Source organism: Channa argus, chromosome 6 (assembly GCF_033026475.1).
Source record: "Channa argus isolate prfri chromosome 6, Channa argus male v1.0, whole genome shotgun sequence".
In the NCBI taxonomy this organism is placed as follows: domain Eukaryota; kingdom Metazoa; phylum Chordata; class Actinopteri; order Anabantiformes; family Channidae; genus Channa; species Channa argus.
This window is the reverse complement of record NC_090202.1, coordinates 22,974,365-22,999,965: the sequence shown is the minus strand read 5'-3', so window position 1 is coordinate 22,999,965 and position 25,601 is coordinate 22,974,365. Positions and strand designations below refer to the sequence as shown.

At 40.0% G+C, this 25,601-nt stretch overlaps 1 protein-coding gene across 10 annotated transcripts in view; it reads right to left on the bottom strand.

Annotated features, from left to right (window-relative positions):
• The window catches only part of nbeab (neurobeachin b), a 178,041-nt gene that overhangs the window by 79,675 nt on the left and 72,765 nt on the right, over positions 1–25,601 (bottom strand). For 4 of the 10 annotated variants that reach the window (XR_010914581.1, XR_010914580.1, XM_067506592.1 and 1 more), the window contains exons 22-35: positions 24,571–25,581; positions 23,483–23,700; positions 23,084–23,237; positions 22,194–22,374; positions 21,128–21,255; positions 20,772–20,879; positions 20,221–20,389; positions 17,128–17,548; positions 12,681–12,832; positions 11,137–11,260; positions 8,480–8,607; positions 4,758–4,819; positions 3,181–3,252; positions 291–355 (exon numbers count right to left, since the gene is read on the bottom strand). Coding sequence is in view for 7 of the 10 variants with exons in the window: in XM_067506592.1 (XP_067362693.1) it covers positions 291–355; positions 3,181–3,252; positions 4,758–4,819; positions 8,480–8,607; positions 11,137–11,260; positions 12,681–12,832; positions 17,128–17,548; positions 20,221–20,389; positions 20,772–20,879; positions 21,128–21,255; positions 22,194–22,374; positions 23,084–23,237; positions 23,483–23,700; positions 24,571–25,581 (2,993 nt within the window). In the remaining 3 variants the exon portion in view is untranslated. Of the gene's footprint in view, positions 1–290; positions 356–873; positions 3,134–3,180; positions 3,253–4,757; positions 4,820–8,479; positions 8,608–9,434; positions 9,555–11,136; positions 11,261–12,680; positions 12,833–17,127; positions 17,549–20,220; positions 20,390–20,771; positions 20,880–21,127; positions 21,256–22,193; positions 22,375–23,083; positions 23,238–23,435; positions 23,701–24,570; positions 25,582–25,601 lie in introns of those variants that run through there. The other 6 variants (XM_067506595.1, XM_067506597.1, XM_067506601.1 and 3 more) reach the window with 5 other exon arrangements.

Here is a 25,601-nt window from a genome sequence, read left to right as displayed (position 1 = left end):
GAGGGAGATATGCAACAAGGCCAATGACATGAGAGGCTCACTGCACTCTGGCATTCATATTCTTACCTCATCCAGTCACTATGATCTTATTTACCTTTACCCCCAACAGAGCAGTCAACAGGGGCAAGAGGTTTAGAGTTAATCTACAACCTGCCACTTAGTCCAAAACACCTGTTTAAGTTTGTCGAAAGAATGCAGAACAGAACACACATACTGCGAACAGAGGGGTGGATGAATATGGACTGGCTGTGTGATTTAACCTTATGTATTACAAGGATTAGATACATCACCTTCCTTCGTTGATTAGCTCAATGAAGGCCAGGCCAGCGTTCTTCTGAATGGAGTTCTGCCATTCCTGAAACAGTTTGTAGTGTGTTAATAGTTTGTTGGTTTTTTTGGTTTGTTTGTAGACTATAAGTAATTTGCTATACATTCTGAAAAAACAATGATTGGGTTAGAGACAGAAAGAAAAATTATGTCCGTATGACCAGTTTAGAGGCAGAGGTAGGAAAGCTAACATGAAACAAAACCCACGTTCTTACAGGACCTTGCAAAGCAAACCAAAAGTTGAAATGACAGAGTATCAAAAGACTCTTTTGATCCAAAGATATTTCAGAAATGCATGACAACTCTCACATTTCTATATCCATATTGCGTATTTCAACTTTCATTTAGATTACATTTGATGGCTTGTAATTTAAGTAGGCAAAGAAAGCATTTAGTTCATATATCCTTTGAGGAAGAAAAAAGTGATGAAGGCTATAAAAAGGCTGAAATCCTGCACCGCATGTGTGACCATCCTTTTCCTCCTCTGTGAAAAGATCTGTAAACACAGGAGAGATGTAATTGTGGGATGAAACTGTATCCTCTCACTTAAAAACAGCCATTTCCTCTGTCCCTTACAGTGACAGATTACTGAGCAGCCTCAGTGAGCCCTGCAGTGTGTGCCTGGAAGGGATCCGAGCCCTGGGTCAGAGTGCCAGCACTTGCTGTCTCACAACATGCTCTGGAAATGATTAAAAAGCAGTTTGAGAGCGCGCCTTTCACTGTGGGAAATTCAGCTCTCCTGTACCCTCGCCGAGGTGCAAATGGAAGAGAAAACAGAAGAGCCATCAGTTCAATAGAAGGAAAAACAGAAGACAAGGGAAAGGAAAAAGTTTTCAGTCCTGACATTACTTAAAGGACTTTCACACATATACATTTGCAGTCAATTAATATGATTTTCATTTGCGAATCAAAGAATATATAAGGAGACATAACTTGTAGTAATCCATACAAAACAATCATATACACTACTCGTTCTATGTCAATGTCTGGACAAGGTAAACAGCATTTGTTGTGTGTAACACCAGAATAACTGATGCTGACATTATCGTGTATGGGCATGTGTTTTTGTACACAGTTGTCTTGCCTGACACATACCGGTTCACGCAAGAGTACACAGTCTGACCCTATGATGCGTTAAGTCAGGGAGATGGTGCTGACAAACTGCTGAGCATCTGGTCTCCCAAATGTTCCCAGTGACCCCCTTCCGCTGTTACAGTATCTGTCTGGAATAAGCTGTTTTTGATTTGGACAGGGATCATGTACAGCAGTTTTCTGAGGTTCCACTTGCTTCTTGCTCACGTGACAAAAATAAATAGAGAAGCGGAGGCAGATGTGACACTTAGGTGATAGCAGGAAAATAGCAGCAGGTCAGTGGAGGTATTGCATGAACTAGTCAAATTTGCTATCTTGTCTGACGTATACTTGTTGACAGCCAAGAGAGCACTTCAGAGAATCTCTTTTTCTCTTTCCATTTTTTTTTTTTTTTTTTTTTTCAGAGCTCCCAGTGGAGGCTGCCTTTGATTGCAAAGATTTTAAAAAGTCCTCTGCTGCCTTTTTGAAGGTAATTAGGCTTGACATGCATCTCCCTTAAAAAGAGAGATGTGATCCTTCATAGAAATGTAGACCAAGACCAGAATGCAGTACCTGGCATTTTACAGCCAGGGTTGGTATTATGGTCCTTTTATATTTTAAACAAACCTATGACATTTTATTCAACAAAAATTCTTCATTTTTAAAAGAGGAACAAATAATGTGCTTTCTTATATTAGTCCATTTGGACTAATTCACATTATTCACAAGCCCCTACACTGATTGGTTGGGGGTGTGGCCTTTACTTTCACCCCCACCCAGAAACATGGATCACTAATTAATGCATATTCATTTACGCTGCAGCATGGATACACATAAATAGAGAAAGACAGTAACTGCAGTATATAGGTATGTGTAAACAGGAGTGTGATCCTGAATGTGAGGGCAAAGAACCTGCTGATGCACAGCTGAGACTGGAACACGATGTTTCAGAATGAAAGGATCGTGTCTAAGGGTCACTTTCTGGTCTTATCCTCGGATATCAGTGGAAGCACCTTCAATCCAGGAAGGACGTTCCGATTTTTCTATACATCTAAATACACCGTGGAGATACGATCAGAAATTTGACAACCTGACAGGACTCCCATCATCACTTTAATCCACCTCAAAGAACCCTGAAAACCATCTTTAGATAATGTTACACTGTATTGTTGTTAACTTACAGGTTAAAAACTCCTTTCTAGCCAAAAGAAATTGCCAACACTAGCATTACCCTCATTATGTACAGTATCTGACAAATCTAAGGCCAATAGTCACTTGCTTTTTGTCTTTTTGTCTTAGATTTAGTTTTCACATATGCTTAAGGAAAAAAAATACTTCCCAAGATGCTTGGAAATACTGTTTTAGGTGCTGAACAAGTGTTTAATAGCTTGTTTAGCTGAGCTTTGTATTTTTGCTGAAAACAGCAACCTACTGCTGCTGAAAATGAGAGCAGTGAAACTGAAGAATATCAACTTTAACTTGAAAAAACACTTTCTGTGGAACTCAAATTCCACCACTGCCATCCCCAAGAACTGCTTGCTGGCCTTGAGAAGATTTTCTCTCCTCCCACTTTCATCTTTTTTGAAATTCAGCAGGGCACTAAGTATTTGTGGTGTTTCAATCCAACCTGTCAGTGTGCGGGAGCCTTTTCTTTTATCTGCTCTGCTCTACTCTTCACATCTGGAGACCTTTAATCACTAAATCTCTGTGGCTCCACTCTATAGCCCCCCCCCCCAAAACCCCTGTATGTTTAAGCTGTTACAAGAAACAGAGCTGCTTGACCTTTTCATTCAGCTGCCCATGCTGACGACCGACACATATTCTCTGCAGCCGTGGCCAGCCACACGATGATTGCTGTGATTAGTATGCATAAATAAGAAAAGGCAGATCATTAGCACTAATTTATTCATAAAACTGACAGGTCACAAAACAGAGGGGGACTAAAGGTCAGCTAAGTGCCCTCCATGCTGTCTTAAAACATTAATGTTGAAATTTGTGAGGGATTCTTTGAAGTTGACATTTTATAGTGATGTCAGCTAAAAGCTCACACTGCATCTTAGATTGTGTGCCTTTAAACATCACTTAAAATACAGGATGTGATCTCAAAGATATTAGCAATGTTTGCAATGTAATCTTTATTGAGTAAAAAACAAAACAACAGCTTTTATATATCCACTATATCACCTAAAGGAAGGTTATGGAAGACAGTAAGCTTTTCAAAATCATATTAGCTTGCAACAGTTATAACGGATGGTGCAGTGTTAGGATATAAAACACAGGCTCATCTCTATTTGTAGAGGGACACTACATTGTATGGTCCAGTTTCAAAGCCTTGCTCTCTGATCAATATCTCTGCCTGGGTTTCATCCCTAGAGCCTATAATGGCAGGAACCTCTGGAGCCGCAGTAATGCTATCTGTGTAAAGGGGGGGATGGACTCAGACCCTTAACAGCATGCTGACGCTCTCATCTGCAATAAATCCTAGAGCTGGAAAAAGTAACTTCCCACAGATTCTCCACAGACAGAAAAGCACTGCATAAAGGAGGCTGTCAAAAAGCTTCAAAAGAGCAACAATAACTCAGCGCTGGCTGCATCGTTTATGTGCATTTTTTGGGGTGGAAAGCCCCTGAATAATGGCCTCCATATAACAGCGGCTGAGCTCCCCACTGAAGAGGGCTTTGGACTGCAGATACTATGGAGCATACATAGTGACAAGCCACCTTCTCAAGGCTCTGGCCCCGCAATATGGATCCACAAAGAGGCACCAAGTAATGGCTTCCTTATGGGATCCCGACACAAGACTGATGGGCTGACAGAAGGTATGTTAAATATCTCCTGTTCTAACTGCTACATCGGGGCTTTGACCTTCTCTAAAACAAGGGCTTAACAAGAGATTCTGAGGGTCAACTTGGAGGTGATCAGTCACTAGTAGTGTTGGATGAGGTGGGGCATATTTTTAAGAGGGGGTCAGGGGATTAAAACTCTGGATTGTATCGAGAAAGTTACTGGATTTCAAAAGAGCTACATGATGCTGCATGTTGTCTTCTTATCTTATAAACTGATACATTTACAAAGTATGTGCAGTTTTCACAACAAAGTTTAAAATATTTATAGTAAGACTTTACTATAGGCAAGTAAAATTGATTACTGCACTATTCTTTCAGATTGTACAGCATATAAACTCCCATTCAGTGAGAGAAGAACTCAGCTCCTGAGAGATGTCCACATACTTACGATAAAAAAAAAAACTATGTTATTAATAGATTCACAGTACGGGGAGACAGATTACAGATGGAAACAAGAGGAGAAAACAAAGAGATGCTAGGAAAGAGAAATGTTATGAGAAAAAAAAAGCTCACCTGAGAACAAAGCAGCATAACAAGCTCCACCACTGAGGTGCTTGACTTCATACATACTAAACCTGTTGAGACAAAGCACATAAATAAAAAAAATAATTAAATAAATATTATCCAGAGGTTAATATATTTTAAAACAAAACATCTGTGTGAACAGTGTACAGTATAACAATTACACACTGTGTAGCACTTGGACAAAACTACTGTGTTTGGCAAGCTCCTTAAACTGTGATCCTATTTGCCTGTCATAAAACTGTTAAAAATAATTTGCATCTGCACACAACAGATGTACACACATGTAAACTCACCCCTCCACATGCGCACACACACACATACACACACCCACCAACAGAGACATTCACAGCTTCTTCCCTCATCTTCATTCCGTAGACTGAGAACCGCACAAGTAGACAACTCTCTAATGAAACAAGAGCAGGTGTGAAAAGCTCATTTGCAGAAACAATGGCTGCAACTGGTGTCGTATGCTGCACCTCCAGTTCCTTCTGTTGCACTTGGTGAGAACTATTAAAGGTGCAGTCATTAGTAATGGAAAGAAAGCAGTTCTCTAGGACTCATTATAGGCTGACATGAGTAGAACTGTGTGCCACAGCTGCCGTAATGTCACAGATGACAGTGTCAAGCGGAAGCGTGAGCAAAATCTTCTAAATCTTAGATTTCACTTAATATACTGTATTTGTAGATGAAGCATATGAGTTGTGAAGTGTAAAGTGCATCATTTGAAATATATAACAACGGTAAATAAAGTATACTCTTATCTAATTTTACAAATGATTAACCAGGATAGACTGTGCTTTGCATGACAGTGAAAGACAGATCTACTGAAAAGGACAGAATTTACGTAAAATAAAGAAAAAAACTTAAAAACATTTTGTAAACGGATGATCAATTGTGAAACCCAAACTTGACAGTTGTTTTTGTGTACTTAAAATGTATGTGTTTTAAAGGTCAACTGGACAACACTTTGCTTTGTGAATACTGTAACATAGAATGCAAAATGTTCAGCGCACTGGATTGATGACTCTTTTAGCCACTGCTTTTCCAACATGTTTATTCATGAGCGGAGAATGTCCAAAGGAGCATACTGTAAATACTCTTTTTACAAGAGTAGGGTCACATCCTCCCAGAGTGCCATGGCTGACCTCTTGTTATAGCAGTGACATGCTGAGCCATATGTCAGTCCAGTCTGACACAGGAGTCAGGTGGCCAACTGACCCTGGCCTTGTGCTAGTAGACAAACTAAATGCATTCTATTTAAACATGGCCTGCCAGTCCTTTCCTGTAAACAGGGCAGGGTTAAGGCAAGGGTGAATGTGGCATTGTGGGGAGATGTGCCGGCAGGCTGGGCCACTCAAGGGACAGCAAGAAGCAGGCAGCAGGAATCACAACAGCAGCAGTGTTCACACACAGGCCTAACTCACCAACTCCAAGTGTAAAGCTAAGGGTGCACTCAATATAATTGCCGAAGTGACCAAATGTCTGCAGGGGGATGAAGGAATAGGGTGAGGCAAAGGGGCACAGGAGGGCTTGACCCCGGGCAATCTAAGGAGTGATGGATGGCTGGTAATTACTGGTAAATGGAGCGCCTTTGCACTACAGCACAGTATTTCAACTGTGAGCCTGGGAAGGGCCAGGAAGAAAAGGAGAAATAGAGGAAGAATCAACAAAATCGGCTTAAGCGTTTGGACAAACACAGCTGCAGCTAAGACAGACTGGAGTGGCTCAATAATGTTTAAGATTTAAAGGGGACGTGCCAAATCTGTGAATTTGTTTTGTCGGATGAAACTGATCTAATCCATGTTGGAGTGCACTTTTCACAGATGCAGACAGGGTTAAACATGTCTGGTGAAGAGTGCAGAGGCCTGAGCTGTCCATCTCCGACCTTGTTTGTGGGGTTACACTCTCAGCTCAGCACTGGTTTGTCAGCTTGGTCAGTCTGCTGACAGACTTTGAGTGAAAGGGTAACAGACATATTCACACTTGTCAAGACTACGTTACCTGATTTTTCATTCCTTTCCCCCTGAGCTTGAGCGAGTAGCCACATTGACAAGAACATGCCATAACCCTACAGTATGTCTGCTTACATATGTATATAGGGCATGGTATATGCATCATGTATAAAGAAAAAACAAACTGCCCACTTGTGATATTTTAACAGTAATTAATACTTTTAATTTGTTTAGAAAGTTTATTTTGACAGGATGGTGCTCTTGACATAAGTAGGATTCTGTTTCTTAATATCCACTAGGGTAATAATAAAAACAAGCTAAGAAAACTATGATAAACTATAATATGAACAGAACTATCTTTTTTTATTACTTTTTAATTAAAACATTTAATAGCAGCGGTTATCAAATAGTAATGGAAACAGTTTACAGGTAAATTACGCTTAGGAAAGTGGACACACGTCAGACAAGTTCTTCCATGAAGCTCAGTATTTGTTCAATGTGCTGTTTTTCTTTGAATGGACCTCTGAAACTATATTCAGTTTAGCTTACAGTTAAAAGAAGAGTCACTGGCAGTCAGGAAAGGCATAGATGTCATTTAGTTGTGTGCAAACAACACATCAAGATACTGGAAGCCACACACTTCATGTGCAGAAAAAAAATTCTTCAGCCACACACACACACACACACAGACACACACACACACACACACACACACACACACACACACACGCAGGAAGCGTGGAGGCTTTAATGCAAGCCAATATAAGCCCAAAAATTGAGTGGTGGTGCACACACAGGGGCAGGGCTAGGACTGTGAAAGGGGCTAACTGGGAGTTGCAAGAAGGCTTTGGTAGCCCTCCCACACATACACTAGGAAAGACTATTAGAGCCAAGAGGGGAGTGCAGCAGTGGAATCAGACACTGGCAGATACTGTGGACAACTTACCCGCTCAGCACAGCCACAGTGTGTGTGAGCATTTAAAATAAAATTATGAAGGCTATTACAGAAGAAATTAATCCTGAAAGCTCTGCTGACAGATTAATGGTTGTAGTTTATACCTGCAGTCCCTTTGTTTTATCATTATTTAAATATGAACTTAGTGCTGCTGCATTATCCATGAGATCTTTTTTTTTTTATCAGAAATTTAACAAAGCTGTAAGCATATATATTTTATTTTATTTGACTTGTGAGTGATTCTGTATTAACCTGAAAATGTACTGGTTTCTCAGAAAAGAAGTCACTATTTTTCTTATTTCCATTTTACTAGCTCACAATCCCATAAAGCACAAGAATAAAATCTTCTCATAAATTGAATATCAAATGTAAAAAATATCATGACTGAGAATCACAAAAATGCCCTTGTAATACGAAGCAAAAGGGGTGGGTTAGAAACGCAACCTTAATTTTCAAAAACAGTACTAAAAATAATACTAGGAGGAGGCAAAGGACACAGACATTCACATCAACATTCATTTCAAAATGACATTTGTTGTGAGATGGAAACAGTGATGTTTAAAATATCACATCTAGAAATAATTCTTAAAATGCGGAGTGATTCATAAAGAAGACAAAACACACACACACAAGATGAATGAAAGGGAAGCAGATTTAATCAGACTGTGACAGGCCCCCAGCTTGTGTACAAAAAAGTGTTTCTCCTGTCAGCACCTACTACCGCAAATGCGTCCATCATTATGGCAGTCAGGACTTTATACAAATTGTTGAGAAAAAAAATATACACTTTACAACATCCGTACCTTCTATGAGCAACTCTTGACCATGGCTGCCCAGCAGGGTGCGCGATAGAAATGGTGCAAAGTCCACAAAGATTTCTCTCAGCAGGGGCGCCACCTTCTCCAAGGCCCTCTCCAGCTTTGTAGTGATGCTGTCAAAGAGAACACATCAAGACAGGTTTCACAAAAACAAATTAGACGCATGCATTAGAGCGAGAATGAAAGGGAGTTAATGTTGTGCATTTCCATCAAGGTTAGAGAAAGAAAAGAGGATTGAGTCTCACAGTTGACCCAGTGCACACAGCTAAGCGCAGTTAGTGTGTAGCCAGACTGTCAGAGCCTTGGTGGATGCGAGGATAACCAACACATTTCCGAAGATGCAAACCAAGCCTGCATATGACAGTATGGTTGCCATCATTGGATACATCAATAAGGGAAGAATTTACGTTGTTCAAGGCCATGTGAACATAGTTTTTCGGAATTCAAAGAGGATTTCTCACCAGTTGTTCCCTTTCTTTGTTGTGACAAGTTACCACACTGGCACACGGGATCACAGTTGCTCAACACTGCAAAGGGAAGTTCCTTATCTGCAACACATTCACTACATGCTGCTGCCTGACATTATCTAAGCACCTCAGACAAACTGTGAGCTGGAGTCACACAGCCATACAACTCAGACTGTATACGAGCAGAGATACAACACAAGCTGCAGCATATCTCTGTGCTCCTATGTGTACACACAGGGAGACTAGGGAAACATGACGAGAAGCTTGTTTTCCCAGCTAAGATGGGTAGAAAACAGCAGGACCGAGACAAACAGAGTGGGAGACGATAGGGAAGGTTTGGTTTAGGTTTTGTATGAGTGTGTAGTATAATCTGCCTTCCAGCGCCGTGGGAAAGCACAGCAGAAAGATGACAGAAAGACTAGCAGAAAAGCGGGGGTGCAGGGGATCTAGGTGGCTAACATAAATGTCCTTGCCTAAGACACTGGCCTGCACCTCTGGAGGCTGCCTGTAATCCTGTCAAGGAGCTAAAGGATTTGAGCTCAGGAGGTCTTTCTCCCTGGCGTAGTGGACTGTGGTCCACTTCACAAATGGCACTGAAACAGAAAAGGAAAAAAAAACACAGGCAGTATTTCCTTCACACAGTTTTGTGACTTATAGGTTGGGTCCACGATTAAATTTTAAAATAAATCATTTAAATCATATTTATTTGTTATTTTTTGTAGACCAGAGCAGGCACTTCAGTTTCGATGTTTCTTCCTTATGTGAAATAGAAGTTGTGCAGTGAGATAGCACTATCATTGACTTCACAATTACGCTAAGTGATGTCGGTAACTGCTGCCATGGCAACTGAATCTCTATTCCTCTAGCAGGAACACACCGAGACAAAGAGAAGGAAAGAGACACCCCAGAGAAAGACCTGGGCTCTCAGCAGCCACTGGAAGAGCAGGACTAAACATGTCTGTCACTAACTATTAGAGCAAGTGAGGAAAACGCATCAAGGTCACAAGAAGATGTACACAAAGAGAGATACACAACTACACATACCGTACAGAAAAAGTGTTTATAAGCCAGAGTGGGGCTTAAAGTTTGCCTACTTGTACCGAAATGACATCTAAAAATTGATCCGATTTTCACACAAACCTAAAACTAGATAAGAGAAGTCAATCACAACAGACCAAAAATGCACTTATTCTTTTATTTACTTGGGAAAATGACTAAATCTCAAATATATGTGTTGACAAAAGTATGGAAACCAACAATCTACATTTACAGCCCCAGTGGTGAACGGATACTATTAGCCACTGCAAAATGTTCTCAGATGTTACCCTGGGGTTCAATATAATCTCCTCGACTATTCTTGGTGTGATCTTTGTTGGTTGAACACTTCTAGGAAAGGTAACAATGATATTGACTGTTCTCCGTTTGTACACGGTCTGCCTGACAGTTGACTGGTGGAGTCTTCAGAAATTCTTTTGTAACCCTTAACAAGCTGGTGAGCACCAACACCTCTACTTCTAAGGTGTTCAGATATCTTTTAAACCATGACACATTTCAACAAACATGTGTTGTCTTGAGACTTTGATGGTGAAGACCCAGGCTTATCTGAAGGACCCGAGTCTATTTTGCCCTTCAAATAAATGAATAACTATAATGGCTCACATACCTTAGCTACTTTGGATAATCCTCCACAGCAAATAAATGCATTAATGTAGTTTGTGTTTAATTTGTGCATGAGTTTAATTTGTGTTTTTTGATTATTTGCTTTTCCTTTATTAAATTTGAAGATTTGTAGTATTTTCTATTTCATGGTTTAGGTGACATTTTTGCAGAAATAAAATTTGTGCATTTTCACGCACTTCTGTAAGGTTTATTTGTGGTATTTTGTACTATGAAGAGAACAAAATATATTTGATAAAACTAAATCAAAGGTTCAACAAAGGTTGAGAGTTATCCACTGAACAATAATTATCCTTCAAATCAGATCAAAATAAAGAAAAGATTTTAAAAATAAAAAGTAACAGGAAATTGTAAAAACAAATCTATGAAAATATATGCTTGAATGATACAAAAAAGACACACAAATTTATGCTGTACATTATTCACATAAATAGAATAAAGTGAGTTTAGCAACACAGGATGTACAAATACAATTAAACACAGGTTGCCCTGATGTACCTCATGTTTTCTATTGTGTCTTCAGGCATAGGGGCCACTGTCTGCACAGCAGGCAGATTTTTACTGGTGGCTCCATTGACAAAACTGGAGGAAGACGAGGAAGAGGGTGCTGCATCTGTGGGTCCTGCAGAGAAGAACAACAGAAGCATGCAACATAAAGGAGGTGCAAATGTAAATATAATTATGAAGGATGTTACAACATTTCCATAGAAACAAGGATTCACATACATTTAAAACATTAAAATACAAGTATTTTATTATTACCAGAGATATGTGAAATATTACATTTTAAGTTAAATCTTATGAAACATATAAATATGTTTATCTAATTTCATTTCTATGTCCCCTCCAGCTGCTGTAAACTTTACACACAGAATGAAATAGATCCAAAAAATATAATCAATGAGAAGGTAAAGAACCAGCTGCAATCTGGCTCCTGACAGTAGTAGCAGTCAGAAAAAAATTCAACCAAGTCAAACAAATGAAAACACAGCAAAAGTGTCAAACTGTGCACCAAACCAAATGTAACTAAATCCAAGTACACCTAAGATGGCTGTTAAAATTGGTGCCAGCAGAAGCTGCATGTGGAACTATTTTGCTTCAGATGACAAAACGCACAATCAAGCAAACTGGCATATCCAAACATTGGCATCAAGTTTTTACACATTAAACTCCGTTTTGGAATCAAAGACAAAATTACTGTGTTGTGACAACAGTAATTCAAAGGTGAAGACTGAGGCGCATGTTCTTGCCAACACACGTTAAAGCATAAAATTATTACAACTGTCCTTGTGAGAGGTTAAAACCAGTGCAAGTGAGATCATGGGGTCTGGAGGAGAGCCTGTGGCTTTAGCTGAAAGCACACTTTGACTTGGACACATTCTCACATTCCTGCAGAGGGACTCACAGAGAAGAGGGAGAGTTAGTTTTTTTTTTTTTTTTTTTTTAAATGAAGCACATAAAAAGGTGTTGGAGCTCCTAATGGTTCTAGGTGTTAAGTGCATCTTTCCAGAGGCCCAGACTAGGAGCTCCGAGGTGGAACCAATTCAATACAGTACAGGCCTAGAAGAAGCAATGTCAGGTGAGGGAGAGGGACACGCAGTCAAACAGGAAGACACGCAACAAAAGGCAGCCAGAAAATTCACAATTACAAATTTTCACAATTAATGAACTCATTTGAAAAAAAATTGATAAAATAAATCTGTTTGACTTGGTTCTATCAAAAGGAATCCAAGTGGTTGAAGGATTTTTTTCCCCCCTCCTACTTCAAGGTGCTGGTGAAACTGAAAAGAAGTTAAAGAGGGACATCTAGTGGTAAAACCAAGCATCTGCACAGGCATTCACGATCACATATGCCAGGAAAGAAACACTTCTATTCTTGGAAGGGCTTCAGTAAAAGATCATTGGACAGTGCATGATGGACAGTGATTATTCAAATTAGGAGCTCTCATCTTGATGTTAAGTTGCACTGTTCGAAAATACTAGGGCTAAATGCAGTATAATAATTGCATAAGTATATGTTGGTAATCTTGTGCATGACCTACCAGTGGTGTTGATCATGCTTTTGGAAGTCGCAGCAGCAAAGATGTTAGTGGTGCTGCCAGCTGTTAACCCAGCAGAGGTGCTGCTGCCACTTCCCACTGTGTTAACTGCTAAATTACCAGGAGAGGCTTTCTTAACAGGCACAACCACACTCCTACAAGAAAAAAACAAAAAAGTCAAATTCACATGCACATTAACGTTTTACTCATAAACAGTTACAATACATTTCACATCAAAAAATGATATAATTACTGTGTAAACAAACAAAAAAAAATCCAAATGAATGCAAAAAGGGTTATGGGTTGTTGCAATGCTTTGTGAGAATCTTCCTTTCCAAAGGGCCCAAGAGCATGAAAATCCCAACTCCTCCAAGGCACCGGAGCAACTGCAGTCTGTAACTGTGGTCTTAAATTTTAGTAATTTCATATACTCTGGCTTTTGAAATTCATGTAATATTGTTAATGATTGCTGATCTATGACTGTGGGTAAAATAAACGTTTTCACTTTTGTCAGGTTTTGTGCATGTCAGAATAAAACAGATCAATAACATGTATGACATAAAATCAATATTTTATGACATTTTTTTTATATATGTAAGAATTAAGGTGTTGCTTGTACAGTAGGTCTTGGCTTTACTGCTCACTGATATAAGGTTTATTTCAAACCTACTGTCAACCGCGTTTCAAGCTACATCAGGCAGCTGTGACCAAAACAGAAATTTTACACTGACTGTTCACGAAAGCATCAGACAAACCAGAGTTAGTAGCTGGTGGTGAACATAGGGGGCCGTTTAGCTGCTAAAGAACCAAGTATTCCTCTCAGGAGTAGGTGCAAAATAGGAAGAGTGAATTATATTTACCAGGTGGCCAAAAACATGACTAGAAGGGAACATTAATGTTATTCCATGTCTGCTAGATGCATTAATGTCTTAAGTGTTAAGAAAATATATTTTAAAAGGGGATAATGCCAAGGTTGTGTTTATAGTTTGTTACTCCTGGAGTTCAAATAATAAAAAATAATTACAAATAATTACACAAATCAATCAATGCAGTTTTAACCTATAGTGGCTAGACCACGGTTAATAAAATAAAAAAAATATTTTAAAATGAAAAAAAGTATGGAATAATCACAATCGTCATCATATCTGCATGCTCTCACACCCTGACAGCATGAGCATGCCCAGACGTTAGTCAGGACATTCAGAAAGATAAACATCCTGACCTGTAACTCCATCTTTCAGCATAATGCATGAAATGAAAACACACATACATATACGCTCTCTCTCTCACACACACACACACACACACACACACACACACACACACACACACACACACAGGAGGGTAAAGTAAATAAACCTCAGGGCAAGAGGCCAACCAGCCAGCTACTACACTTTCCCTTACATCTGCTCTTGCCACCAGTGGCCCCCAGCTGCCCTCTGCTCTGCTCAAACCTAATGAGAGGCTCTCCAGGAGCAACTTGGGAGTCGCTACTGACACGCATTTAAATATGTACCGTCTGTGAGACAGAGCTGCAGCTCAGCAAGCATGAGATTCAAGACCTTTCCATTTTCCATTTGCTCTGTATGCACATCACAGCATCTGGCCAGCAGATTATGACCTATATATTGCAGGTTTTATATTACTCATCTAGACAGATCACTTTATACTTTATTTATTCACTATATTGTATCTATTTATTGAGAAACACAGAGGTCACCAAATAAACCAAATCATTATTCAGATTAATTTAAGAAATAATAACATAAGAATGGCAGTCTCACTTCTATTTATAGAAAGTTCTGTACAGAACACAAGGTGCTACAAGGTAAAGGGTCCCAGTTCTTCATGAACGAAACATGTAAAGAAATGCTTGTGCAAGCTTGAAAAGAAAGTCAGACTTGTGACCTCATATAACATGTGCAGAAAAAAAACAGACGCACCAGTAAGTCACTAGACCTCTGTTCACATGCTATCTGATTGGCCCAGGATTAAAGATGATGCAGTGAACTTGGCCCTGCAAGAGCTCCCTGACAGAAGAGAGAAGGAAAGCTTGTCCTTATCAGGTCTGCAGTTGGCCTTCGGGTTTGTATGGGTGCCAGATAATGTCTTGTCCAATCTCCTGCAGTTACTCTGGGTGACAAAGGCCAGGCCTTTGCTTTGTCACAAACTAAGCCCGCTGTCATCTGAAGCAAATCCCCAGAAATCCTTCCTCAACAAAAACAACACAGACTTGTACTGTTGTACATTGTTGATATACACTCCATCCACAGTTCATCCAAGTAAAACATGTAAAACTTCATGAAAGATACATCTCAGGCTTTCAGGTAAATTATCTGTACTTCCTTTTCTACAGGCTTCATCAAAAAAAATCAAAGCTATTAAGTGTAGTTTATAAAAAGAGGAAAAAAGAATGCATGATACTGTGTATCACTATTATTTACTGTACCAAATAACAAGTATTCACTACCAAAAAGAGCAGTAAAAAACAATTTTAGAAAATCTACAGAGGAGAATGGGAGTTAGAGAAAAGCTTGAAAGCTTCCTTGAATATTAATATCTCTAGAAATGCAGCTGTGCTCTGAACAACTCTGATGACAAGCATCAATTATTTAGTAGATGTCTACACTTCTCTCCTCTGTGAAATCTCATTGACACATATTAGAACATTACTATGGTGTTGTGATTCAAGATGCTGGGCGAGAATTTAATCTTGCTTTCTAAACGTATGCTTTGCTCACATTTTCCAGTGGCCAAGCAGTGGCGTTACATTACATCTCCAGGATGTTGATAAAAAATGAGCCTCTTTTAATGAATAATTCATTATCTAAGAGCTCATAAATCATGAATAGATTATCTAGTGCATATTTTATTAATAGGATTGTCTTAATTGAGTTGCAGAGAATAAAGCAAGGATTAATCTTGGAATGAATATTAATGAGGTCTGCAGCTTAGGGAGAAGAGAGCATTGTAAACCAAAGAAATCTATCTTTCATAAATCCAACCAACGGAATCCAATTTAATTGTGCTTGATTTAGAAATATAACAATAGATACAGAAGAAATCTGCTTATATTCTACTCACAAATTCAATTAAAACCAATTATGATTGTTCTTCATCATTGGAAAAATCTAATATGTGAAGAAAATAATATCTCACATAGCTACAAGAGTACTTTTATAGGAAGGAGAGGGAGACTGAGAGGAAGTTAAGGATTACGGAAGCTTCTCTGTACTGTATTCCCATCTAGTCTAATGGAAATCTGGATGTTGAGCAATTTAAACCCCTCCTCTGTGAAAGCCTCTAGTGGACGTGGTTCTGCAACGACTGCCCCTGTGCGCTCCACTTTAAGCCATTTTTACCCTCCTTTTTCCTTTTTGACGTTGTCAGTCCCAATCTATCTAATCCCTAACAGACAAATGAAAGGCCTGTCTACGGCTGGCAGCTCATTTCGCTGGCAGGTGGCAAACAATTAGACACAGCAAATAGAGGCTGGATGGGGGAGTGACATGAAAAGCATGAGACAAAGTTGTATATGTGGTCAGGAGGGTTTGTGTGAAAGCATTTCAAAAATAATACACTTTGCAGTGGTGACTCATTTCAGGCTGCCAGTTCCCATTACGGGTGTGAGCAGTGAGGGTGGCAGGGCTGGTCGTGGTGTGGCGTGAGGCTGCTTCTGTTTAATCTGTCATCAATGCCCTGGAGACCCCCAACCTCTCAGCTGTCCTCTATGCACAAACTCCTCCATTTTCTCTCCTATTCGTCAGGCTCACCTCAGCAGCAGCATGCATGGATTGAAAAGAAGCAAGGCCCCATTGTTCTTTCTGACTCACTGTGTCCTTTGACTTCTCTCTGGAGCCTGACAGTGACTGTTTAGACACACATAAAAACTAAACCAAATCAGTGGTGTCCAGAGGACAGAATGATTTTTCAAATTACTTTTGGAAAAAAAACAAAATCAAAAATAAATAAAATAAAATTGTGATTCTGATCAACCATATGAGCCAGGAATCAGAGGGAGCTCAAGCTTGAAATCCCTGCAAGAGCAGGTTTGTAAACTCCTAAATCCAGACAGATTACTGTCTGTTTTTCTCTAGTCCAAGAATGTAAATAAAGCACAGCTGTACCCCAATTCTTCAGGGACCTTTTCAAACACAAGAATTCCTTAAAATTGCATGAGTACCAGAGGCCTGAAATGTGTTGCATTCTATTTAGAAAGCATTAGTGTTAGATGGATAGCACAGATCAGTTAAAATAACTGCAAAAACAAACAAAAAACAAAACATACCAATGGATGGAGTGCTTGTAAAAATGCATTCAAAAACATTAACAAGCATTACAAAACAGTTTACTGTGATGCCAGGTGTAATTGATTTGAAGTAGACTAAATGGGCCAACACTTATAAAGTCAGTGATTCCTGCACAGCTACCAAGGGATTGCACATCTTACCTGTCAAATGATTGAAACTGCATGGGCAGCATTGCATGGGACTTGGCAGCAGGGTCTGGGTAAGACACAGGCTCTAACCCGGCGTCCATGCCCTCCACTGGTGCTGCCACCAGACTCTTCAGAATCTCCTTGACATTGATGCCCTTGTTGGTCTGGCTAATGCAGAGGACAGAGGAGGGTGATTTCAGCACCTCCACACTGGGTGACTCCTGGGACTTCTTCACCTCTGAGGACAGTGTAGATATGAGTTCACTCATAGTGTCTGGTCCTCCAGCACTGTGGTTGAGGTCAGATCCATTAAGGATGCTGGCTACCTGCTCCTCCCCAATCCCAGAGTCTGTGTGTGGAAGAGAGTTCCCCATGTCAAGGTCTTCCGATAGCACAAGACGGTCCTTACTGCTATGAAATTCCAGGGGTGTTTCTGCAGAAAACGCACACACATACACGAGAGTGAGATAGAGACAACACATACAAAATATACACCAGTTAGTCACAAAAATAATACTGATGTTCAGCATGGACACTCTGTGGCTACACAGCCCCATACACAACAAAATGTGTTAAACTGGGTGCAGAGGTGAAGTAAACACTACAACAGCAACAGTTCGAGTAAATTTCAGGTACTGGCCTAGAAAAATCTCCACTACAAGTACCACTTTCAGTTTTATACTTAATAAATGTACTAAGCAGATTATAGCAATGTATGACATTAACTTTGTGTGTTCTTTCTTCCGTAGTTGTCCTTCTCGTCCTCTGTCTCCCTCTCTCTGTCCCTTTGTGCAAGTATCCCTGGCTTTGGAGCTGAGCATTTTCCAGTGTGCAGCTACTGGTCCTACTAATCTTCCCCATGTTTTGTTGTTGCTTTTTGTTGCTCTTTTCTTTTCTCTTCACTTTCCACTCAGCAAAACTGGTCAAGGCAGATGGACGCCCACACAGAGTCTGTTTTTGCTGGAGGTTTCTTCCGTTAAAGGGAGTTTAACTCTACACTGTTTGTTAGATTTCCTCTATTTCCTCTTATCGTACAGTCTTGACTTTATCAGTTAAAGGGCCTTGAGATGACTTTGTTCTGAGCTATATAAATAAAGTTGGATTATCTACATTTTACTTGAAGTACAAAAGTAAAACAACTACACTAAAAACATTTATTCTAAACAATACTAATTATGGCAAAACATGTACAGTAATTAATTGTAAAAAATGGGGCAAGGTCACTGTTGGTAAAGGTAGAGCTGATTTAACCACTGTATGTGCTAAGAGGTGGTAAACATATGTTGATACATTAGTGTTCATCATGTTATTCATTATTTATTTTATCTTTTAAATATAATTTTAAAAAAATGTAAACCATCACATGGTATTAGTGTGGCTGATCGGAGTATTTGTAAAAGCATTATGCAACAATAACGACTGTGTATCAAATCTGCTTGAATACCTTATGAATATTAATTAAAAGATTCTTTAAACTGAATTTTTTTTCCACTAACAGTCTAAAAGCCTAAGGTTGTCCATTTTACTGTTAAGAAATCATCACAGTTGAGAGGTCAGAGCTATCTAATCTTTAATGCTTTAACTGGATAAATGAATTAATTAATTAAATATTTTAAGTAATTACATTACTGTGACTCCCTACACTACTACTACTGATCAACATATCACATTTATTCATCAGAATTGGTCTTTGTATATGGCTACTTATAGCTTACAAATAAAAACTCAACAAAAGAAATTCAACAACTTGATGCCAGTACCAATGATTACAACTGCATTCCAGGGCTAGCTGTGCATTCCTAGCCAAAGAGTAAATTTAGGATTTGTAGATAGAGCCATGTGCTGCCACAGCTTCTCAGATCTCACTCCAGAAGCTCTGATCCTCTGGTGAGATTATCGCTCAGTTATTCTCCTTCTATGCTAATCAAACACTAATCCCTTGCTATAGCTTGCTCCTTAAAGCTTTGGGAGGGAAATTTACTTAACTGCTAAAAGGCTAATAGAATAGATAGATAGATAGTCATCGCATAATGTATTGTACACTGTACTTGTCTATATACATAAAGTGTTGACTGTGAACAAAGAATCTTAGTATAATCTGCAACACTGTCTATTTATACATTAAAAGTGCATTGTCTATATAAAAGTATCATCTTGATCGAATGAAATGTTTGTTGACTGTGCAGATGCCTTTCTAGTTCAATTTTGGTTCCCACTGACCCAGTGTTACCACAATGCAAGGCCAGCTATATTAATATTCATTAAATGCCCCTAACAAGGTCAGCAGGGCCTGTTTTACCCAAAAAGTCGCCTGGCTTCCTGGTCCATCAGACAATCGTCTGCCACATGCCGTCTGGAAAATTCCCCCATTTTCTGGTGAAATTTATGAAGGCGGCTGTGTGCCTCTTTCCTCCCAGCAACCTCTATGATCCCATTCTCCTCTGGTGGATTGCTTGCCTAATGGGCACTGACAGATGGGGCTGAAAATAGCAAGCCTGGCTCCACTGCCCCAAAAACCCACAGTAGTTGGCCAGAATGCCGCTGCTTTCCATCCTCCCAACTTTGCACTGCTCATCTAATTTCTTCATTTTCTATGTTTCTAACTGTTCAACTTACACTTTCATATTTCCTTTGGCCTCTCTCCTTTTCCTTGTTTCTTTCATTCACTTCACCCTCTATTTGAATGGAAGCTGATTAAGTAAAGCCCACTCATGAATCTCATAATAGCAAGTTCACACTGCAGCAGACATTGTGTTAAACCTTTGTAGGCAGCAACTGATTTCCTTTCATGTGACCTAATGTATAATTTATGACCTGAGGCATATGTTACCTTTGATTTCAGAAAGAACAATACATATTCTCAGTCATAACTACCATCTCCAGTCCCAGTCTCTGTTTGTTTCCACAGTGCAATTAGCAGAGCTCATGAATTACTCATAGGTAAGGCAGTGGAACGCAGGCAGGGTATCCCTGCTATTTTATTGAATGAGTTCAAGCTGGCAACAAGCACACTTAACATTCATTTATATCGGAGAGAGTCACCACCAGCCTTGATTAGGGAGCAGGAAAATGGATGTAAGAAAAATAGCGCACAGCTTTCAACACCTGTGCTTGTTGGTGAGTTGATCTCCTGTCGCATGCAGCGGCCTGGCTGGCTGCTTATCCTGGCAATCTCACGTTGTGGCTCCAGGATATCGCGGTACTTGGAAACCATGAGGACAGAGATGAAGTATACCACTGCTAAAGCCAGGAACTGGGCTTGCTTACTGTCATCCTATGGAGTAGAATCACAACTTAGTTATGCCATGTTTTAAGTTTCACATAATCCTCGGCTGCTGCCTGAAACGTTTTTTTCACAAGCAATTGTACATAGACATTGCATACACCAAGAAAATATATTTAAAGTACTTCCAATAACATGCCTGAACCACTTGCTTTGAAATCTATCCATTTAAATTTTGTCTGCATGTGTTCAACGCGCAGCACTTCAGTCGATGAGATCACCATTGGGGCTTCACCAGTTAACTGAAGCATGCAGCACTACACACTTCTTTGTCCCTATTTTCATGATCTCTACCTGTAGCTGAGTCTTTAGTCTTCGTGACACACAGGTGCCGCAAATACACAGACAGACACACACATACACTAGCACTCACCACATCACGAAACACCACAGCACGCAGTCGATTGATGTCCACATCCTGCAGAAGGCGATCAGGGTCCTTGATAGGAGACAGGTTACTAGGGACAGTGTCTAGGGCTGTCTAAAGCAGAGAGACAACACAGCATGACAATCTACACTGTTCAGTGGAAGCTCAATTTAACAAGTTTTTGCTGCTACATTCTTGCTCTTTTCATGTAACTGTGGGAATAGGAAAAGGGACAAAAATTGCCAAAATAGAAGGTGACACTTAAGCATGACAAGTGAGGTAGTTATTTAAATGCATTATAAGCTTTAATTTTTAAAAAAAAAGATGCACAGAAACTAAAGCTATGAAATATTACATCCTACCTTGCTGGAAGTCACAGTATTTTGCAGGATTTCCTGAGTTTTGTTGTTGTTAAGAATGGAAGACTTGTTTCCCCTGTCCCTGGGTCTCTGCCTGCACTGTAGACAGCTCCTTACAGCCACACAGCACACTGCACACACACACACAGAATGACACACAGCATACAAACAGGTTCTCATTTCCGAGTCAAATGGAAATTAAATGTTTATAACATGCATGACCTCTTTTAAACTAATCAGTTATCTCTCATGATTATTTGTTCCAGGCAGGAAACGGACGAAGTGTAAATTTAGCAGCCAGGTCAATTTCACACTGAAGCCTGTGATGCAACATGAACAAGTCTGAAGGCCATTTGCCATGCCCCAGAGCATGACTTCAAGTCAACAATCCAGAAAACAGGCTTTCATACACAGAGCCACACAGAAAAAAAACAAATAAAGACACACTCACACCAATAATAACAGAAACAAGGAGACAAACCCACATATTGTTTATGACTTTTTAAAGTATCAAATATTGCTAAAAAAATAGATGGTTATATGTTGATTCAATAAAACTGACTATGTGGTAATTCTGGCTTCAGCAGTTATCTACTTAGCATTCAAATTTAATTCATCAAATGTCTGCATTGCACACAAAGAAATTCAAGCACATACAAGGGCAGAGAGAACCTTATGGAGTCCTATGAGACACATAAATGACAGACACAAAAGGCAAAGAGTACCTGATTTCACTGCAAATGTATTTTCTCTGCTTGTTATGCATTCTATTCTGTCATTATGATCCTGTGATGTTTTTACTGCCAAACACTGCGGCAAACCACTGTTCATCCTCATACAATTAGCAAGGACCCTAAAATTAATTAGCCTTGCTGATCAAACAGAGGATTATAAGGAATTACAAAAAATTATTAGTGTGGAGAAAAATACTACTGTGGCATTTTCCAGCTCATCAGTTTCCCTGTGTATCTAGCAAAGGATGCATTTCGCCTCCCAAACCAAACATAAACAAATTGTATTTGACTAACATTCACAAACACACCAGTCAACTTTACAGTCGTGATATTACCAAGTCTGAGGCACTGACGCATCAGGCCACCGGAGGACATGTTCTTCTCAGCTTCAATTTCGCTGAAGTTCAGGGAGCTCGAGAACACCAACACATCTACCATAACCATGAGCCGGGACAGGAAAGTCATAGCAGTCTCAGAAGACATGCCCTGTGTTGCCTCGATGTTCTCCAACTCCGTCTTGCAGAAGCAACAGGAAAGAAACAAGTCATAAAATCAAAGCACACGTGGCTTGTCTGTCACATTCTCATATCCAGTTTTGTTCAAACAAAACAAAAGTTTAAACGTACCATTTAAACGGAAACAGATGACTGACCTGTTATCACTACAGAGTTTCAACTAACCTTAGCTGAATATCCATCTCTACCCAAGGTAAAATTTTGTCAAATACTTTTTTCAGCTTCATTCTAAGCCTGACATTCTGGTTAGCTCTATTTCCCTTAGCACTAGAACATGCAGATGTTTTCCCTCCAAATAAACACAGTAGGATTAAGAGATAATTAAGAGACAGAAGATAAAACGGCATAAATACAAACCTTGGCACTCTTGACATGCATAGACAGGATAAACAAAAGAAGATGATTAAAATCCATTTCAATTCAAGCATGCAAATTAAATTAATTTCAGCAGATTGAAAAGAGTAAACATCAATGACACATGAATGTTTGAAAAATAAAATATTAATATTGTACCAAAGTAATGAATTCAGCATAAGTGTAGCATTGTGATGCTGAGTAAATAAAGTTCCCCAAACAACAGTCTTAAACACTTATTTAATTTCCCTCAGGTACACAGTGATTAATACTGTAACTGCACCCATAGACCATGTGATGCTAGTATACTACCACTAGATGGCATTATTCCCATTCAGTGAAGAATGTGCACTTACAGAAGGAGAGGTGGCCGCTGAGAGAAGGGGCAAAATCCCTCCACAAGCGATGATGATGTTATCTACCATTTGTGAGATGAGGTGGATGGTGTTGTGGACAAAAATTATGTTCTCATTACTATTAACAAAGTCCATGACAGATTTGGTAGAGTGGCTGCAGGGTAAGATGGAAATAAAAGGGAAAAAAAAAAAAGAAAATAGATTACTACAGGTTCAAGGGGTTTTCACTTTATATAATCAGTTAATACAAAGGATACATATGAAATACCAGACAATATTAAGGTAAAACGGCAATAAATGTTGTGTTAGTTCTCATACATCATAATCTGAGTATCACCACAACCATGCTTACCCTCCCTCCCTCTGTCTCTCTTAAGGACACATAAGCCTGTCACACACCTTCTCCAGACATGGATGTCACTCTCCAGTGCAAACAGCAGGTCAGTGAGCAGCCTCTGGTGCATGGCTGACCATTTGAACTCTGGGATGCGGAACATGGTGGTACGTGGGCCAGGACTGAACTGATGCCGGTGCTCCTCTGTCATAGGCATCCCCTTAAAGCCCAGGTCCACACGTATGTCCCTTTCCATTTGAGATGCCGGCCGGCCATGTAGACTCTGATAGGAGAGCAATTGGTCAATAAAACAAATGATTCAGGATCCCGTATACAATCACTGGCCATCATGAGATACTATAAACAGACCTGCTATAAATCCTATTGTTTTGTCGAGATTGATGGTGCATTCCTAATGAGATATAATGCTACTGTCATACTAGTCACTATGAATGATGAATACCCAGAATAGAGTCCTCTGATAACTCTTCCTGCCTGTGGGTATAGAAAAAACTAAAACAAGCTCAATGCAGCCTCTAAACATAAGATGAATGAGTCAGCAAGGTGCTGCAAAGAAGCCTTTTTAAAAAACAGCAGCAATAAATTGAACATGAGCAATTACGCAAAAGCAGACAAAGGTTTAAAAATAAATTCTGCCTCCCACCGGCCCTGCATCAGTGACCCAGTCTAGGCGAAAGAGCCTGACCTCTGAGAAAGAGCACAGCTCATATGAGGAAAGAGGAGCAATGAACAAATCCCATGCGAGTGTTGCAGAATAATGTTTTGTCTATTTCTGCCTTGCTGTTGGCTCACCCAACTATTCCAGCAGCCCAGTTTCCTGAGTCTCAGAGGTATGTTGCCTGATGTGCACCAGGCGATCCTGTCCCCGTTACAAGCAGAGTTGGGGAAAATTGTGATCCCTAAGGGTCTTTTAATATAGAACTGCTCACAAAAGGCCAACACATTCTGACAATGTTATGCATTTATAATGATCTTTTGCATTTTCATCTGGTGAAGACACTGAACCTGTCCTTTTTGTTTCTGACAGGTCTGACACATAGACTTGTGTCTATGTGTCCCATTTTGAGTTGTATAATACTGTATAACTCTCTTTAAATTAATTTACTACATGTGGGTTCAGCTCTGGACAAACCTGTGTGGTGGCTGTTGTCTGAATCTTCTTCACCTCCTTTGCTTTGCCATCATCCGATCTCTCTGTGTCAGAAGTGTTGCTTGCTGCATCTGCTGCACTGCTGGTCTTTCCAGCCGAGAGGTCACCTTCAGATACTGCTGCAGCTGTGCTCTCAGTGACCTCTGGGCTTTTGGAGGGGTGCTCAGCCTCTCTACCAGCCACAGAGCTGATGCCCTCCAAGGCTGCCTCCAGTTCAAACTCATCTTTCTCCAGGATACTGGGTAAGGAGCCAAGCTCAGAGCTGCCTGTCATGTGGACTAGAAGGCCCAATGTATCATTGGCACTGGTTTGCACTGAAGGCTCTGGGCTGGGCAGGACCAGAGGGTCGGCTGGACTGAGATCAGGCAGCAGCTTGTCGTCCATGCTGTCTGTCACCTTGCCAAAAAGGAAGTTGCTGCTGTTAGAGATGGTGTCCTTATCATCATCATCTAGTGTGATGAGAGGAGGTGCATTTTGGTCATCCATGTTGCCCTTTGGCAACAACACTCTGCTGACATTACCGTTCAACTTTTCCACAGCTGCACAGTAAGCATTATCCAACAGTGAATCCACCTCAACCAGAGCTCCATTCTCTGATACTCTCAGATTTTCTGATGGCAAGTCCATATCATCAAGTTTAACCTCTGTAGCCTCTACCTTTTCAGCCTTGATGTCCACCAGAAGGTCATGAACGTCGGCCCTCACTCCATCTACATTACCATCTGTTCCCCTGAGACCCACTTCGGGCTCCTTCCCTTCAGCCAGGAGGTTGCGAGAGTCAGCACTCTCATAGTCTGTCTCACTCTCCGGTGTGTGGGAGTTGTCGTCAATTTCTCTGATCTGAATTGTACCCTTGATGGAAGAAGCCTGAGCAGAAAGACCAGAGATGGTGCTGACCAAACCCTTCCTTCCTTTCTTAATATTTTCCTCTTCCTGACGCTGATATTCTTCATACATTTTAGCCAAGTACTCTTTATGTGCCTCATATGTCACCTGTAAAAAATTCATTCAAA